We start from the raw sequence: 17,955 nt of genomic DNA, 5'->3' as shown, positions 1-17,955 counted from the left end.
CTGGGTCCATGGAAGAGCAACCTGCAGGATGGATGACACTTTCTAATGCCATCTATCAGGCAGACTTTTAAAAACTGGAAGTAGATTAATTTGAAAGTATATCTTCTGGCAGCTACTATACAGCAAGGAGAAAACAGTATGTTACTTCTCTTTAACCTGGATCATTGCTTGTTCTTTTTTTTCTAAGTGGAATATATTATTTTTAATCAGTGTTAACTAAAGGTTGCGTATTCTCATACAATACAAAGACTCTGGCAATAGGGGCTTTGAAATTAGATATGTCAGTCAAATGTTGGCATATGATAATAGAGTACTCTTATTTTTTTAAAAAAAATTAAAGAGTAGACATACTTGACAGCCTGAAATACTGTGGGTTTTTTCCCTCTTTATAGATATCTACGTGATTAGCTTCCCTCAAAATCCTGCTTTGAACATTGAAGATGGATTATCCCAAAATGGATTATTTTCTGGACGTTGAGTCTGCTCATAGACTCTTGGATGTGGAGTCAGCACAAAGATTCTTCTACAGTCAAGGAGCTCAAGGTAACAAACGGAAAAGAGAGAAGCCCCCCTCCCCTCAGGCTGCTTTGCGGCAAACCATGCAACGTCAGCTGCAACAGCTTAAGCTCCCTCTTAAAAGTTCACCGATTAATACTTCCAGATTGATAGCATTTACCAAACTGCTGCTGGAATTTCAGAATAGACTAAATAAATCCACTCATCTTGGGGGTGTTAACAAGTGTTGGCTGCAGACCTCCAAGGGCGGTGTTAGAAAAGGATTCCCACCTCCTTGAGTCCGGAGCTTATGCCTGAGAGGACTGAGGAAATTTTTCGGCAGGCATCTATTGCACTGGTGGAGGTCCTTGGGCACCCTGACCTAGCCGAGTGCCATCTGGCTGGATTGTGGGCTTCTGAGATAAGTGTGTCACTTGTGTAACTGCCTTATCTACACTCAGTGGTCTGGGTTGCTGCCTGGAGAATCCTCAGTGCACATTCAAGGCTCTCCACCCCCTTGTATGAAGTGCGGCAGTCCGTGTTTTCATTACCTAGTTCAAGATAGTCGATTAGGCTCTAGCGTGCTTGCTCTTCTCTCCCAGGTTCTATTTAGAATGTTTGCTGTTGTTAAAGTAACAAAAGGATCCCACATGTTTTATCCTCATGATGGGTAGGAGATTTTTTTTAAAAAAAAATTACAGTTTGTGTTTTTCATGACATTCTAAAGATGTTCAGTCAAGTGATGGCTATACCCCACAGCACGGAGGTAACACACTGAAAAGGAAGACAGTGGTCCTGCTTAAATAGGAAACTAGTTGAATTCTTGGACGTTGCAAAGCAGAGATGAATAGGAGATACGCTGTGCTGTAATCCTGGCATCTTTCACTGTTGCATGACAGGAAACTCACCTTGAGCAATGATAATAATCCCCCCGGTTTCCCCAAGTGTTCTTATGAATTGTTTTTTGCTTTACTTGTGACTTGAGGTAACCTTGTGGGCTTGTGAGCATCCTGCTTCCATTTTCTGGGTGTGAGCCCACATTCTTAAGGTCAGGAGGGGCTGGATATTATCTGCAGGTTTTGTTCGGGTCAGCAGGCTCAGCAGCATAGCTTGATTTGGCAAAAATGATAACATGGCGAATCCCCATCCTCCAAGAGGAGGGAGACAGCATTGCTGCCGCTTTCTGCCTCTTTAAGAAGTGTTGCTAGGAAGAAGCGTGAGAGGATAGTTAACATCTATAGCTTGTCATGGATCTACAAGTAGGTTGGTGGTTAGAAGTAGGTGTGGAGCTAGAAGAGAGATGAGAAGAGAGGGACTTCCACCCTGTCTTTCTACTCTTCCACATCTGCCCGGGTGCATGCCATTCTGAGCCTTGTTCCATGGCAGGTTCATCCACCTGAGCCGCATATGGAGAAAAGAAATAGCTGGCTGGGAAGGGTAAAGCTGTCTGTTCACTTTGTCTTGAAGATGATGGACTCTTGGCTTTTATGGAAGGAAAGCAGGCAGGGTGTGTGGGAGGCTTGAAGATTACAAGGCAGGCTGGTAGCTGCGGCAGATGGAGCTCTGGGGGTGGAGTGGTCAGAATTGTCACCAGCAGTGACGGTGGTTTAGGCTCCAGAGCTGGAATAACTGGGAAATACATGGGAAGTGGTGGCATAAGCTATGTCTTCTCCTTTGGATCGTGTGGGTGAGGAGGATGCTACCCCCAATCTAGGAATCCTAGATGTGCAGGACTGAGAGTGGTCTCCCCAAACATCAAATAGGTCAGGACCCCCAAATCAGAAATGTAAGTGTTTCTGAGGTCTCGGAGTTTGCAGTTAAACAGGGGTGACAGGCAGCCTTGGTGAGAGAGGCAAAACCCCTCCCTTGGGACCCATATTTAAAAATCAATGCATACAGCCTTTGGCAAATTGACAACAGTGACAGATTTCTAAGTTGTTAAGCTCATTACTGAGGCAAAGTTTTAAAGTGTTTAAAACAATGTCTGCGACAAAAGACACTGTACGTCAGCAAATCAATAAAACAGATATCCCATGTTAAAGGACCTCCCTCCTCTGATGGAGAATCCACGAGATAGCTCAGACTTTGCAAATAAGAAATGTTAACTTATAGTAATTCAATTTCCTGTTTCTAGTGAAAGGCAAGCATACACACATGCACGCACACGAGGAATGTTTAGTAAACACAGTATCACTAAGATTGTGTGTCTTGTCCCAGAGAAACCTACAACAGGACAAACTTCAGCAATAGTGGAAGTGTGCTCTGATACATCCCCCTACCCGCACTTTTACTCTGTATCAAAACATGGTCCCAGATCCCCCAGCACCTAGGACCATCACCATGGAGTCTCCTGCTTCTAGGAGCTCTGCCTCCACTGTGACTAGGAACTACCATCCCCAGCTCCCCTGCACCAGCCTGTGTGCACTGTGCACGGGTAATGAGTCTTTCCAAGACACCAAATCCCTAGGCCTTTGGAACATTCCAGGTGGATGGTGAGCGGGTGAAGGACGTACAGCACGGCCTGCAACCCTCACTTCCCACAGCAAACACTCATGTTCCAATGGATGAATGAAACTTGTGTTGAATCCATGTCAAGTCTGAGGACTAGGGGAAGAGAAGGTATGTGAAAGGCATGTAGAGCACAGAGAATTTAATCTCACTCCAGGCAGCTCTCGACTCAGCTAGATTAGACCAGTATTGAGCGGTATAAGGAAGCTGAAAGCCTGGATGTGATACCCTCTTCTGAAATGCTCAGTGGGAGTTTCATACAGATGTCACAGTCAAGAGCTTGGGTTACCAAAAACCCGGTTGGCTAGGCTGTTGTGTGTTTGTTGCCTTTGTCATTCATTCATGTGGCAATTTCTATAGATTGAACAAGTGTTCTCAGAGATATAAAACCCTTTCAGGAGGCAAGAAAAAATCTGAGGGCTCCCCTTCTTCCTTCCCTGTGTTGTACATACTGTTCACAGAATTCTAGAAAGCAACAAAACAACACCTTCAAAATCAATTATAGACAAAATGTCTATCTAAAACAATAGTCTTAGAAGTATGTTTTTTGACTGGTTTATGGGTATTTTAATTTAATTATTCTTGGAAAATGAAAATATCCTGTTCCAAAGTAGAGGAGGGTGTTCTAGTTAGCTAATACAAGAAGAGTCTAGGGAAGGTTCTAGAAGGGAGGGTAAAAAGAAGTCTGCAACTTTTCAAAGTGCCTTCACGAGTCCCTGAGACTGTCAAATCTGTGCCCTGTTCTGCTAATGAAACAGCTTGTTTTCTCCAATATCCATTTCTCTTTGGTGTGAGTGTAAGATGGGGAGAATTATCTGACTTGGAATTCTGCTATCAAAAACAGGGTATGTTGTGGAGAACAGGGTGGGGGCGGCGAAGCCCACAGGCCTCCTGGTTGTCCCCTGGAGACAGATGATGCTCTTCTGGTTAGCTGGAACTTCTTTACCCCCAGAAAATCCTGGCAACATGGAGGGAACTCTGTGAAGGCCACCTGTACCTCAAGAGGAAGGTTCTGGAAACTGGAGGTCCATACGACTTCAAAGAGCACAAGGGTCTCCATATGCCATAATTCAGGTTTACCCATCAGTAGATTCTGACAGTGATACTCCCTCCCTTAGCTTTAAGCTCAGTGATTTGACAATACCCAACTGAACTGAGAAGGACATCATGAAATTTTCCTGGTTGAAATAAACATCAGGCAAGCCCTTCCCTAGACTAAATGAAACAGAATCTGAATGGCCAAGTCTCTCAAACACCAACTGCCAACAGGCTTCTGCGTTATTCCATGTTTTCTGCATGATTAGTGCTAAAGTTGAAAAAGAAAGCATTGTTTCTAGTATAGATTAGAAACACACCAGGAAATTTCACAAGGTTCTCCATGACTGAAGACCCACTGCGCCACAATTGAATCATATTCTCTACAGGGCAATGCCCCAAAGAGAATCTTTTTAATTACTTCCAATGAGCAATCAGGACTGAGATATATTATACATATTATATATATATTATATATATAGTGCATCTTTACATATATTTATTATCTTGGTCTTATCACATCGTATAGCTGTTTTTATTTTTGTTTGGGGAGAGTGGTGAGTGCTGGGGATTGAAAACAAAGCAGGTACTCTACTACTTTACCAGTAAGATGCATATATGTATTCTATTCTGCTGTGCCTATTTTTGCCTGATTATATATTTAAGTGTTATAAACTACCATAAACTATATTTCCCATCCGTGATAAAGATAGATAACATAGGTGAGCACTCTGCCACTAAGCCACACATTTATCCCCCAAGGTCATCTCTTTTAAATGGGCTCAAACCATCAAGAGGGGCAAATAGACATCAAGAAATGAACACAAACCAGAGACTGCACTTGACATATTCATTGCATGTGCTCATTCTCAATGAAACATTGGGAGATCAGAACTGCATCCTTATGTGCAGGTTGAGGATTAGAACATTTAAGATTGGGGGCTGGGGAGGTAACTCAGGGAAATGCTTGCCACAGAAGCCTGAGGATATGTGTGTGTGTAAGGACATGGGGTTCTCCTATGCTTGGAAAAGTAGAAATGGGAATCTTTGGTGCTTGCTGCACCGACAACCTCAACTGAGTTCCAAGACCTAGTGAGAGACTGAGTCTCGGAAAATGCAAATGTAAATAGTGCCTAAGAAACAGCGACCAAGTTTGACAACTGATATCCTCAGTCACATGCAACGTACACGTGAGCTCACACACAGCTGCAATTTAAGATTGACAGATTAAAGAGTCTTGAAAAAGCCATCCATTTGGATATTAGCAAAGCTAGGATCTGATTGAAGTATGTCCAACTACGAAGTCCAAGCTCTTTAAAATATCACAGTGTTCCTTGCTGGAAAGAGATGCCTTTTCAGCTGGCCAGGTTGATAAAAATCAACCAGGAAGGCAAATGAAGGTAATGCTGATGACCGTATCTCACTTCCCAAATGGGGGAGCTCAGGCTCTGAGTGAGTCCATCACATGCCCAGTCACATGGCTTCTCACGAGAGGCTGGAGGGAGCTGCATGACCTCTTACCTCACTCATGTTCTCTCCCCTATGCTAGAGCTTCTTCTCCTTTTTTTTTTTGTTGTTGTTGTTTTTTTGTCTTGAAGACAATTGTTTCCCTGAACATTTCAATTACCTTCAGCACATTAAAAGTCAGTTGACTAAAGCCACAAGACTATCACAATTATGGCTCCCGATGACAAACCCCTCTTTTATCGTTTTACATAACACATGGCATTTGAAGCCATTGGTACTTGTCATAAAGTGCCTTTTCCCTTGTCTACATTGTCTTGTTCAACAAAGGGAAATGCCAGTTTTGACAACTGATGAATGCCACGGTGAGCATCTCAGATTCTCTTCAGGCTCTTTCAGGCATAGAGAGAAATTCACTGAGACCCCTCTGTCAACCCTTTCCCCTTAGCAATCCCCCTCATCTCCACCTTTTGTTCTGTGTCTCCCTCCCCCATAAAATCCATCGGAATCATTGGCTTTTGAATCTTTAGCTTTCAGTTGAATATACTCTAACTATCTAACCTTTATACCTTGGGGACTTCTTAGAGTGGTCCCAAGAGACAAAGATATTTGGTAGCACTCAATTAGTTGCAAGTCATTAGCAGCAATTAATTAACAATAGCATTCTTTTCTTCCCTGAGATTAAAGCAAGACCTAGCTTCAGCATCCCCTCACCGGGAGTTTTGCCTTATGTTTCCAGCCTCTGTCATAGTACAGGATTCCATTTTTATCCCTTACCATACCTCTCCACTAGATATAGCAACTTATAAAAATGATAGCCTCTCTAAGCCTTGGGTTCTTCATAGCAATGGTTAGCTAGCTCCAAATCCAAGGGAGACTGAAGGGTTAAGCAAGGTCTGTTCAGTGTGTGTGTGCACGCACATGTGTGTATTCTTGTCAATTAGTCATTAATATGATCCTTTGTTATTTAAATGTCTTCCATCTATGTGTGTGTGTGTGTGTGTTTGTGTGTGTGCATCAGTTAGTCACTAATACTGCTGTTTGCTACTTAAACACCTTCCATCTGCCTCAAGTGCAGTATTCTCCTTCAATACTATTTTGTTGGTGGAAGGCATCATCCTTGGTATAAAAAGAGCATTACAATTTATTAAATGTCTCTGCTGACCTGGTGGAACAAGAGTCCTTCAGTCTAAACTTTCAAGGGGAAACTTCAGATCCAGAAAAAAAAAAAAAGACTTAGGGCTTCCAGGTGTGGGGAAACACCGCTACTCCCACCCCCAGTTCATTTAAAGTCATAAAGTCGAAAGTTGAAGGTGGAAAGCACTTAAGACTGAAGGGAATGGTGCCTAAAAAGAATGATGGAAAGAATTAAGGTGTGGAAAATAAAAGAAAGTCCTCAACTCAAATGTGTCTGTTAAAAAAACCAAGGAAAGTCCTTTAAAGAATCAAAAGAGAAAGGGAAATAGTACAAGAAAAGTGTAGGTATATTGCTGAACAAGTAAAGACTTTAAAACTAGATTTCCAGAGGCAATGAAGATTTTAATGCATAATTGTCTGTAACGACTGAGTTTTTCTTCTGTCTGGAAGTAGTTGTGGAAGAGGTAAACCCTACGTGTCCCTGTGATGAACTAACCTGAGAACAATGTAAAGGACGCGCTGAGTGTGTTCCAAAACCGAGTTCTGAGCTTTTCCTAACTGAGATTCCTTTCCCTTCCTTTAACCTCTACTGTCCAGTCCAACCCTTACACATTTTGGCCAATTGATCCTCAGTGCAGCCACCATTCACACGCCCATTTCCAGTCAGATACAATGGAGAAAGCTTTGGAGACCCATTAAAGTCACTTACTGGAAATATACTGTAAGAACAGCTCACAGATTGCCAGCCATGTATTTAAGAGTCCTGCTCATCCATCTAGTAGCAGGCTGTGCTCTTTCTCCATCCCTGTCCCCTGAGACCTCAGCTGTGGTTCATTCCTGAAGCTGAAGGTCTAGTTTTCTCTAGAAAGACAGAGGCACAAACAATGACCACAAGTCAATCCGGTGCCTATTTCAGGCATGGCTGCCAAGTGGATTGTAACCCTTGACCTCACACTAACACCTTCCTGTCTGTCCCTTGGAGTCTTGCTAGCTAGCACGGGCACAGCGACATCAGCCACATCTCCTGTCTCCCCCCACACACACACACAAAGTGATGCCTTCCTATGTGTTACTTGGTTTATTGTCCAGGTAACTTAAATGCTAACTTCTAGACCCCGTCTCAGAAAAGGGTTTCACATAGAAACTTTAAAAAAAAAAAATCTTTTTGCGGTGCTCAAATCATCAGCCTCAAAAAAAAAAAAAATCCTGTTGAGGTGTGGGGTGGGAATTTGTTCTTTGTAAAGCTAGCAAGGAAGTGGCGTGCTGTGCCTCTCTCATGGATGACAAAGCCACGACCAAGCCTGCCCTCCTGGCCTCCCACATGTTCCATTTTAGACCTCGAATTGCTCCCACCCAGGCTCTCCCAACCTGTGTTTAATATAGAGAACATTGTGTGTGAAGGGGAGAATGAAAGCAGATAAAGAAGGGAAATATCTAGGCAGCCAGTCTTCTGATCCCACAGATTAGAGGCCCATGCAGTCCAGCCCCAGCTTTCTGATCATGCCTGTCTTGCAGGCAGAGGAGCTTTGGTGGAAGTCCTTGGTATTTGGGGGTACCTTGCTCCTAATAGTCATCTGTCTTATTGGGGTTGAGATTTCCCGTGTAGAGCAGAGGGTGAGAGGAAGAGAGAACCCGTGATAATGAGGCCCGGAAAGGAAGAAAATGACATGAAAATACAAGGCAACTCTTCCAATCAATTATTAACTCCCACTATTGCATACAGAGTATAAAAGAGTGGATGAAAACGCAGCCCACACTCAGCTAACATCAGCCATGACCCAATTAGCATAAACAATTCACAGGTGCTGAGGGATGAATTCTCACTCCTCATTTGCCCAAACAAATCTGTTTTCTCAAAAAAAAATATTTTTTAGATAATAAAAAAAAGGAGGGAGAGTACAGTAGTTAAGAGCACTCAGTGCAGTTACAGAGGACCTGAGTTCAATTCCTGGAATCCATAGATGGTGAGGGTAAGGGGCAAAGATGCAGACTCAAGGCAGAAGAGACTAGATCAGCAGGCTAAGAAAGACTAGGCGCTCAAAGCATTGTTTCTGAACTAGGGAATTCCAAAGCAGCTATTGAGTTCGATAAAGAACATAGCACAGTGGGGCTCTGTGCGCAAACGTGTTATTATGAAAGGCACAGACATGAGTACTGATGAGGGAGAAAGACTGAAGCCAGGGGAACCACGGGCTACTGTAGTGAAGCAAACATAATTGGACAGCGAGCAAACTGGGTGAATTCAGAAGAGAAAAGGATCCTGAAGATCTGAGAAGATTCTCCCTACACGTGTGGCAGTAAGACAGTTACATACTGAGCGAGCGGTATGTCAAGAGATCTCAGATGCTACCTCTAAATATTAGAAGCTATTTACTGAGAGAAGGATTATAAGAACAGAATCAAAATGAAGGAAATTAATTTAGAATGTACTTAATTTAGAGATTGTGCTGGATCTAGTGGTATATGTAACCATCAATATGAAATAAGTTCTATGGTTGCAAATGTTGGGACGGAGACCCCAGAAAGCTATCCAGAATACTCAGTATGGCACAATAATTCTTGGAAATTATTTACTGACATCTTTTGCATGCGTTTCTGAGTATGTTTCTTCTGAATCTTAATCTTTCCTGCTGTATTCTTTAGAGGACCGGGAAATTATCAGCAAACACTGCTCTAAACGACAGCTCGGGCTATAAACATTCTTTCTCCTTAGCGCTAATACTGAAAATTAATAGCCCGTTTTAGATACTTATATGAAGCAACTTGTTTGCAATCGCCAAGATAATTTCAAATCCGGGACTGGGTTTTCATCAGAAGCAATGAGCAATGTTCTGAGTTAGCACCAAGACGATCATCTAAGAAACAAATAAAAAAGGAAAAGGCCTCAACCAAACTCATTCACCCTGTAGACCTATAACTTGTCACAGGACATTGCAGAGGAGGAGAGCAAGAGGTTTTACTACAACTGGCTTGAAAAGAGAGCTTATTTTTCTTGTGAACCAAGGTGGCAAGGTCTTCTGCTTAGTTACTAAACAGTTTGGTGACTACGTTGGTCAGAGAAGATGGCACTTGCCATAGCCGGACCTTATCCTTGTCTTTGAATAGCCAGACCACACTGCAAACACTCTACAAGGCTGGCTTCAATGCTGAAGCCATAACCCAAGTTCACTCAACAGAGTGGATATGTACACTGAGGCTGCAAAGAAAAACGAAGGGGAGAAGAGACATCACTACGGACCAGGGCCATTAGTGTCCCATTTCATCCACAAAAGGGAAATTTGCGGAGTATATTTTATTATCCCATTTACAGATATTCCCATGATCAAGTAACTTTTCAAGGCCCCACAGCTCTGGAAAAAGAACATACTTAAACCCCTAAACCTTTTGATCCTTCCCACCACATCTTCTAGGTCAATGTTCAATGGTTGAGCAAATTTCCTAGTGCAGATACTATGAGCAGACAAATAGGATTTAGAGTGTTCACATAGTATCTGTTCAAAGGCAGAATGCCTCAAGAACTGCAGGATAAGAAGGTGGCATCACAGTCATATTATGTAGTTTCCTGCAGAGAGAGCTCCTAAAGGGCTATTTAATCTTTCTTTCTCAGGATATTGTGACAGAGGGAGGGGAGAGCTCTGTGCTTACTTTGAATTAGACAGTGTATGATATGCCAACAAGGCAACCTTCCTAGGGCTCCATGGGAATTTCTTACAAAACTCATTTTTGTAACTCATTTTTTTCTTCTGACTACCAATGCAATGCATTATAGTTATAGAAAATAGAAACTATAAAGCCAAATGAAAGTTAAGCATCACCTAAAACCTGTGCTGCTCGCGTCTGGAGCAGACGCTCGCAATCGCTTTGATGCACACGACACACGACTGTGTATGCTTTTACTTTAACTGAAGGTCCACAGATTACCTTTAATGTCTCTACTTTAATTTTAAAATTAATAACAACTTCATCTACACTAAGGATTGTTGCTCACGATGGATTAATAATCAGACACAGTTGGAAGGAAGGAAGAGAGGTCCATTGTGCTTTGGTTGTGCCCCAAAGCTAACTTTGCCAGCTGGACTGTATCCCCGAATTAGTTCTTCTGTTATTTACTAGGCAGAGTGGCTGACTAATACCCTGTGATCTGATTACCATCCGCAGCCCATCTGTAGACACAACAGAATGCAAACAAACTATCCACCTAATCTGCCCTGGGCGGGCCTTCCCTCCGATCCATCCATCAAGGAAAGTCTGCAGTCCCCGACCTCCCAACAGTGTTCTTGTTCAAGTCACACCAGCAGCTACCGGGGCTTTCTAATGTTTTACTCAACAGTGTCATCATGGCAGTGGTAACACATTAAAGCCTAAAGATGCTATGTATAACTGGCTCATTTTGCAGATGAGAAAACTAAGCCTTGAGGAAGAAAGAAACCCAAGCATTTTTATTCATACCTAATGTATACCAGAAGCTATGCATGCATGCTTAACCCAAAACTACAGACTTGTCACTGGTTAGATGTTATTGCCTCAACGCATATGAAATTAAAGCTTAGAAGATAAAAGGACATCTAAAATCAACTACAATGCCAGGATTCAAACATAAGTCTGCCTAACTTTGTAGTTTCCTACATTTGTAGAGACTGAATGGTTGGGGGCAGAACACTGAATATTTCTTTAACCAGATAACATAACTGGATTGTGGCAAAAGAGTTAAACAAAACCCAGAATCCCAGTGCCTAGGCTGACAGTCCTAGTCAGGTTCCTGTCTCTGTGATAAACACTGCGACCAAAAGCAGGCCGGGGAAGAGAGGATCTATTTGATCTTACATCTTATGCTCTGTCATGAGATGAAGTCAGGGCAAAAACTCAAGGCAGCAACTAAAGCGGATCCCAAGGAAGAACCATGCTTACAGGCTTGCCCTTCATGGCTAGCTCGGCTTGATTTTTAATACAACCCAAGGTCACCTGCCCAGGGGTAAGACCATCTCTCCCACAACAATCATTAATTTAAGAAAATGTACTCCCAGGATTGCCAACAGGCCAATCTTGATGAAGGCATTTTCTCAACTGTGGTTTCCTCTTCCCAGATGGCCCTAACTTATGTCAAGCTGACAAAAACCAACCAGTGCACTGCTGTACCTATCTCTACATGCTATTGTCTTCCTGCAAAGTGACTCGGATAGCTGAAGCGAACAGCCTTTACTTTGAGGTGACCTCCAAATGCACAAGGCCAGCAGTTTGCTGCACGTATTTGTCACCTTTCTGCACGCTGAACATGAATCAGGGACAGGAAAACCTTAAGACTTTAAATTGTGTCTTTAATTACCACCTAGATTTCAAACCAGCCATGTAGAAAATGCAAAATTAAAATTACAAGGCTTGGCATTACCTGTACTGCCGAATGGGACTTGGAAAGTGACTTATATACCTTAACCAGGTGTAATCAAGATTGAAATAAGAGAAGCTGACTCAATTCGACATGCAAAGCCTGAACCACATCTCTCCTTTCTGTATCTAGCATGTTTTAGCAGCCAGCCCCCAGCTGCTTTGCACAGTGTCTACTTTAAGAAACCAGGAGGACTGGAAGCAGTGAACATTTGCTGCCCGCCCACTTTTGTCAGGCTCCATGTTAGGTGTTTTACATTTATTACATAATGTTGTATCCTCCCAGGGCCCGGTGAAAGAGTTCATTTAATTTCTCATTTGCATATAAGGGATCCAAAGCTTGGAGAGCTAGTTTTTTTTTTAAATAAGTCCGATAAGTATTAAGCTTTGGGATTATGCCAAGGTTTAATTTCACAACTATAGCCTTGCTCTGGACTATCAAGTAATAATAGCATTCTATACTATTAGTCAAGGTTTATAAAGAAGATACTTTGCCAGAGACTTAATAAGGATTATGTGTTTGCATCCTCACTGAGACTGTAGAGGGGGGTGCTATATGTTGGTCTCAGATTCACAGAGACACTAATTAGTATGAAATCATAAAAGTCTAAGTTTGGGATGTAGATACAAATTCAGGAAGGCTGACCTCACACCTGTGTTTTTAAGCATGATTTCGGAGTGGAATATGATATTATCATCATCTTTTTCGTATGTTCATGCAAAAGCGAAAAGCATAAAGGGCCTCGAGGTTGGCAGAGGTAAACAAAGAGGGAAGAGCGAATTTTCCTAGTGGCACGAAGTGTGGGAGTGGGGCTAAAAATATTTCAGCTACAGAAATCAGGCAGTTTAGACTTGCAAAGATGGGGAGAAAAGAGAAAGATTTTTCCACCAGAAAGAGAAGCAGGTTTTATTAATATGTCTCATGTGAATAAGCAGTTTTCACTGATTTAGGTACAAATTTTCATAAAATGAATCAGACCCTCTGAGAAAGAATTGCCAGAGTGATGTCAGAATAGTTAACTAACAGTCTTGTACCATCTATCTGCAGGCATCCATCCAAAAGAAGACAGGTACCCAAGCCTTAAGGAAGACTCAGAGTAATCACTCCACCCATATAGCAATAGAAAACAGGGTTAGCTCAGTGCCCCAAAGTGGCCTTATCCATTGGAAAATCTCCTCCTTCTACTGCATGTGGCAGCAAGAGTGTGGATTTCATAGCTGTCCAGCTCTACTTAGATAGACCCTGATCTGGACAGCACTCCCCTAAAATTGTACAACAGAGAAGATTTAAATTGGGCCTACTAGAAAGATCATGTATCTAGAACCTGGAAAGAAATGGTAAGAATAAAAAAAAATCCACGATCCCTTCTCTTATGGACCCTCATAAATTTTGCAGAGAGAAAAGGGAACTGGTGTCAGAAGTGTGAAAGAGACAGCTTCTATAGTGATGAGCCGGGGAGTGAGAATTAAAAGGCACCAGTGACATTTCTGCATATTTTGAGTTTCTAGAAAAAGATGTTATGCATAGAGAAGAAAAATGTTCCAGGATCTACATGCTAAATTTAGTGGTAACAAAAACCCAGCCGTGGTATGTTTTTGTTAAACCAGCTTAAGATGTAGAAGTAACCGCGGTGGTCTGGATTGGCATTGCGGTCAATGACATCCTTTGGCATCGCGCACATTTTGCGTTTTCTGCAGCGTAATTTGCCGTAGTGACATTGTACCAGGTTAAATGGCGAGGTCTAAAGCTGCTTACATTTCTAACTCTCCAGATATGCCAAGGGGTGAAGCGTGTTTCGTTCATGCAGCCCAGACTCCTAATCTGCTTAAATACAACATAAAAAATTCCATTTTAAACAAAACGTCAAAGGCCTCTAGGTAATCCAAAACAAAATACTCTTAATATTATTACTGTTTGTCCACAGACTCAGAGCTTACCTAACTGATCATTTTTCATAATTTTTTTAAAAGCTTGGGACCTTGTCTCTATCTCATCTCTGGGAATTCTTATAAAGAGAAAGGAATGAGTATGTTTGTCGTGGGTTAATTCTCTTGCCTTTATTATTTCCATAATTAATATATCATCAATTTATCTCTCACCTACCCATCCACAACTGGTCTAGAGAGATGTGAATAGGTGGTATAGATAATTATTTTATGGCCACAGAGCATGTATCAGCCACAGTACATTTTAATATAATCTGCTCTTTGCCTTTCAATGTGAGTTGACTGGGACTTAAAGCTCTCCAGGACAAACTGCAGGCCAAGGTCAGTTCAACCCAAAGGTGTGGTCTAGGATAGCCTAGTCTAGCCCAGTCTAGTGTCAGATGTCTTTTTCTTTTTTGACCCTAATATGTTTCTACACTCTTAAGTTACCCTTTATAACATTTCTCTCTGGGTGTCATATGTGGGGACACCCTGTACCCAATTGTCCTTTACCGGAGGTGGCCATGTTCATTGCCTAGGCAAGATATTGTCCAGCTTCTACCAGGAAACTAATGGGTGTGGGTAAAGAAACTTCAAAGCCATAAAAATCAAAAAAGAGTTTGCTCCTCATCAAACTCTTCCCTGGATTTAGCATCTCTGTTGATTCTTTCTTGATCCACTTTACCCCTTGCTTGGTATTTATAGCAATGATCATAAAATGATGTTTTTAGCACCTATCTCCATATTGGTAAGTTGGCCCTCAGCAATCCATTGAGGAAGAAAGCCAACATCTTTCCCTTTCCTGCATTTATTCATTCATGCATGCATGCATGGGTGCATTCTTACCAGTTCTCTGTCAGTTTCCACCAGGACTTGCAAATGTCTTCTTTCAACATAACAGCATTCATTAGTGAATAGCTTAGATTTTGTCTCCAAATTATCCCAGGTTGGATGTAAGCTTCTTCACCCTGACTTTTTATTCCTGTGATCTTCTCTTTTCATTTTAACCTTTATTCAGGCACAAGAACTGCTATCAATTATTTTATTCCTTGCACATATTCCAATACAGTTACCTTATTATGTGGTCAGAGCAGGGTTCTTTAAAAAATTAAAGGCATCTAAAAAGCTATGTTCAACGAAAGAAAAATAGAAAAAAAGTAAAAGCTAAACCCACACATAGAAAAACAGAGAATTCTTAAATAAGCACATAAAATTTACAGACCTATACATGGTACACAGACACATGTTGATAAAACAGACATGTAAAATAAATATTATTTATTTTACTGCCCACCATACTGTTTGTCTTCACAACTTCATATCCTCCTTTTTTGTTGTTCTTGCTAATCTCTAGAGTCCAATTTGTGTGGGACCATGCACAGAGGATTTTGCATGTCCCCCAAGAAGAACCTACTGAGAGTGAAGGATGTGATGGAGTAGCTAGATTTTAAAAACCGTTTCAATTATGTTGACTCTCATCACAAGGATTCAGTATTGCACCAGAGGTGTAATAGTCTACCAGCAAGCATATTCCCTCCGAAAGGAAATGTCTTCCTCCATAAGCAGCTCCCAGCTGTCAACAGACCTTCCAAAAAGAAATAGTTTTAGGAGTCTCTATCTATGCTGGAAATTTACTGACTTGATTTATCCAGGGAACCACAACAACTGTGAGTCAGTCTATGCAACAGACATGTAACGCTTAGAATTCAACCTTCCATGTCTCTCCTCTTCACCTGGTAGCTCATATATTCTATATGCCCCAGCTTCTACACTGTTTCCATCTTGAATGGGTGGAGCTTGATATAGATGATTATCTACAGTGGAGCAGTCACCATTCGATATACAAGTTAATTAGAATACAATTAGTCATTAGCATTTTGACAAGTTATGAGTCTCTACACTACCCACTAGCCACTGCACAAAGAAGCTTTTCTGACCAAAGTCGAGGATAATACAAATCTACAAGTTTAAACAAATATTTAGAAGGCAGGGTCACAGCAAGATCCTGTAGTAAAACCACAAGAGTAGATTTTTCCCTTGAGTATATGGTCTTTTCAACCATGGGCTACCAGAAATGAAATGAGTCAGCCTCATAGACTGTCAGAAGGCAGTTGGTTAGTTATGTAGCCATTATGTCACTATTGCACCAATAGGAATATGAAGCCAGGCAGGTCAGTACATAACATAATAGATGTATTTTCTCCCCATCAGCTTGTGTCACCTTCTGGCACTAGAGAAGTCCACCACTTCCTTCCTATACTACAAAGATAATCACATCCAAGTCACAGGACTGTTCAAATTTATGTCTGTTTTTAGGTCTTCTATTGATTATTCATCTTACATTATTTTTGCTTTCTGTACTGTCATAAATCTTAGTGTCTTATACTACAAATTCTTTCTCCTTTGTCAAGATTATGCTGACTATTCTTTCTTTGCATTCTTTTGTACATTTTTAGAATCGTTTGTCAAATTTTCTTTCAAAATACTTAGATTTGTTTGGAATAAACTGAATCTATAGGTCAATTTTAAAAGGTTGATGCCTTAACAAGGATTTGCCTTTAAATTTATGAAAGTTATCATAGTACATTAATTCCATTACCCATTTTATTTAGGTCTTCTTAATTTATGTCCTTGAAGCTACATAGGTTTTATATACAATTATTATTGATCTTTGTTAAAAATTTTTATAGTTATTCATCTATGTTAATGCCATTATGTATGGTACTTTAAAATTTTTATTCTCAGGCCATTGAGATGGGTCAGTACATAAGGGTCTTACCACAAAACCTGACAACTTGTGTTCATTCCCTGGAACCCACCTGGTGGAAAAAGAGAAGCAACTCACGCCATTTTTCCTCTGACCTCCATAGTCACTGTGGTATACCTTCTCGCAGGCATACTCTACCCCATAATAAACAAGCAAACAAATAATTAAAAACACAGACATCTCCAGTGATATTGAAAGATGTATTTCATACACAATTATAACAAATATGACCAGTAAAATAATTGTTCTTGCTTTCAAATTAATAGCCTCTTACACGTATTTTGCTGGCCTTATTCATTTATTGAGACCTCTAGTGTAATACTGAATCCATGTGGTGAGAGTCGAAACAGTTGGAACGGTTTTTAAGACACAGTTACTCCAACTCAGCCTTCATTCTCTAACCCAGTAGGTTCTTCTTGGGGACATGCAAAATCCACAATTTAGTGATGGTGGTACACACCTGAAAGGCCAGCATGTGAAGGCTGAAGCCAGAGGATTGTAGGATTGTGAGTGTAACAACTGCCTGGAAGACCCAGGAAAACTTTATTGCAAAACAAATAAAGACCCAAAGACCAAGTCTCATCTGACTATGATGTAAGGGTGTTCTAGAAGTACATGCCAAACAATATTTCTAAGGATAAGTCTTCCTTACCTCAAGGACTTTGACAGTAAGAATCTATTAGGCTAACTTTCTTTGTCTTCAAGTCTTCATCATCTTCTCTAGGAATTATAGATGTATAAACAATATTTTGAGACTCTGGTATATTACTTCTGTTTCTGGCTCCAGCTCTGGAAATAACATGAATGAAGGCTCTAGAACTTTAACTTTTTGACTGGGTGTAGAAAAGATAAGAAAACATTGTTCTTTCCGCGTCAGCAGACATATCTTAAAAAGAATCGACTGCCATTTTTTAAAATTTCTAATTGGCCTTTAGTAATGTGGCAGGATACAAGATCAACTCCAAAAAATCAGTCGCCCTCCTATACACAAAGGATATGGAAGCAGAGAGGGAAATCAGAGAAACATCACCTTTCACGATAGCCACAAACAGCATAAAATATCTTGGAGTAACTCTAACCAAGGAAGTGAAAGATCTATTTGACAAGAACTTTAAGGCATTGAAGAAAGAAATTGAAGAGGATACCAGAAAATGGAAGGATCTTCCTTGCTCTTGGATTGGGAGGATCAACATAGTAAAAATGGCAATTCTACCAAAGGCAATTTATAGATTCAATGCAAT

At 41.0% G+C, this 17,955-nt stretch overlaps 1 protein-coding gene across 1 annotated transcript in view; it reads left to right on the top strand.

Moving 5' to 3' along the window:
- Window positions 1-440: 440 nt before the first annotated feature.
- Window positions 441-17,955, top strand: part of LOC126501613 (phosphatase and actin regulator 1-like) — a 26,415-nt gene continuing 8,900 nt past the window's right edge. Inside the window, exon 1 of the mRNA XM_050142371.1 lies at window positions 441-543. Within this exon, the coding sequence (XP_049998328.1) occupies window positions 441-543 (103 nt within the window). The remainder of the gene's footprint in view (window positions 544-17,955) is intronic.

Source organism: Alexandromys fortis, unplaced genomic scaffold (genome assembly GCF_014885135.2).
Source record: "Alexandromys fortis isolate MF-2015 unplaced genomic scaffold, M_Fortis_MF-2015_v1.1 scaffold_5, whole genome shotgun sequence".
In the NCBI taxonomy this organism is placed as follows: Eukaryota; Metazoa; Chordata; class Mammalia; order Rodentia; family Cricetidae; genus Alexandromys; species Alexandromys fortis.
Note: the sequence above shows the minus strand (reverse complement) of the source record. Positions and strands in the feature narration are given on the sequence as shown.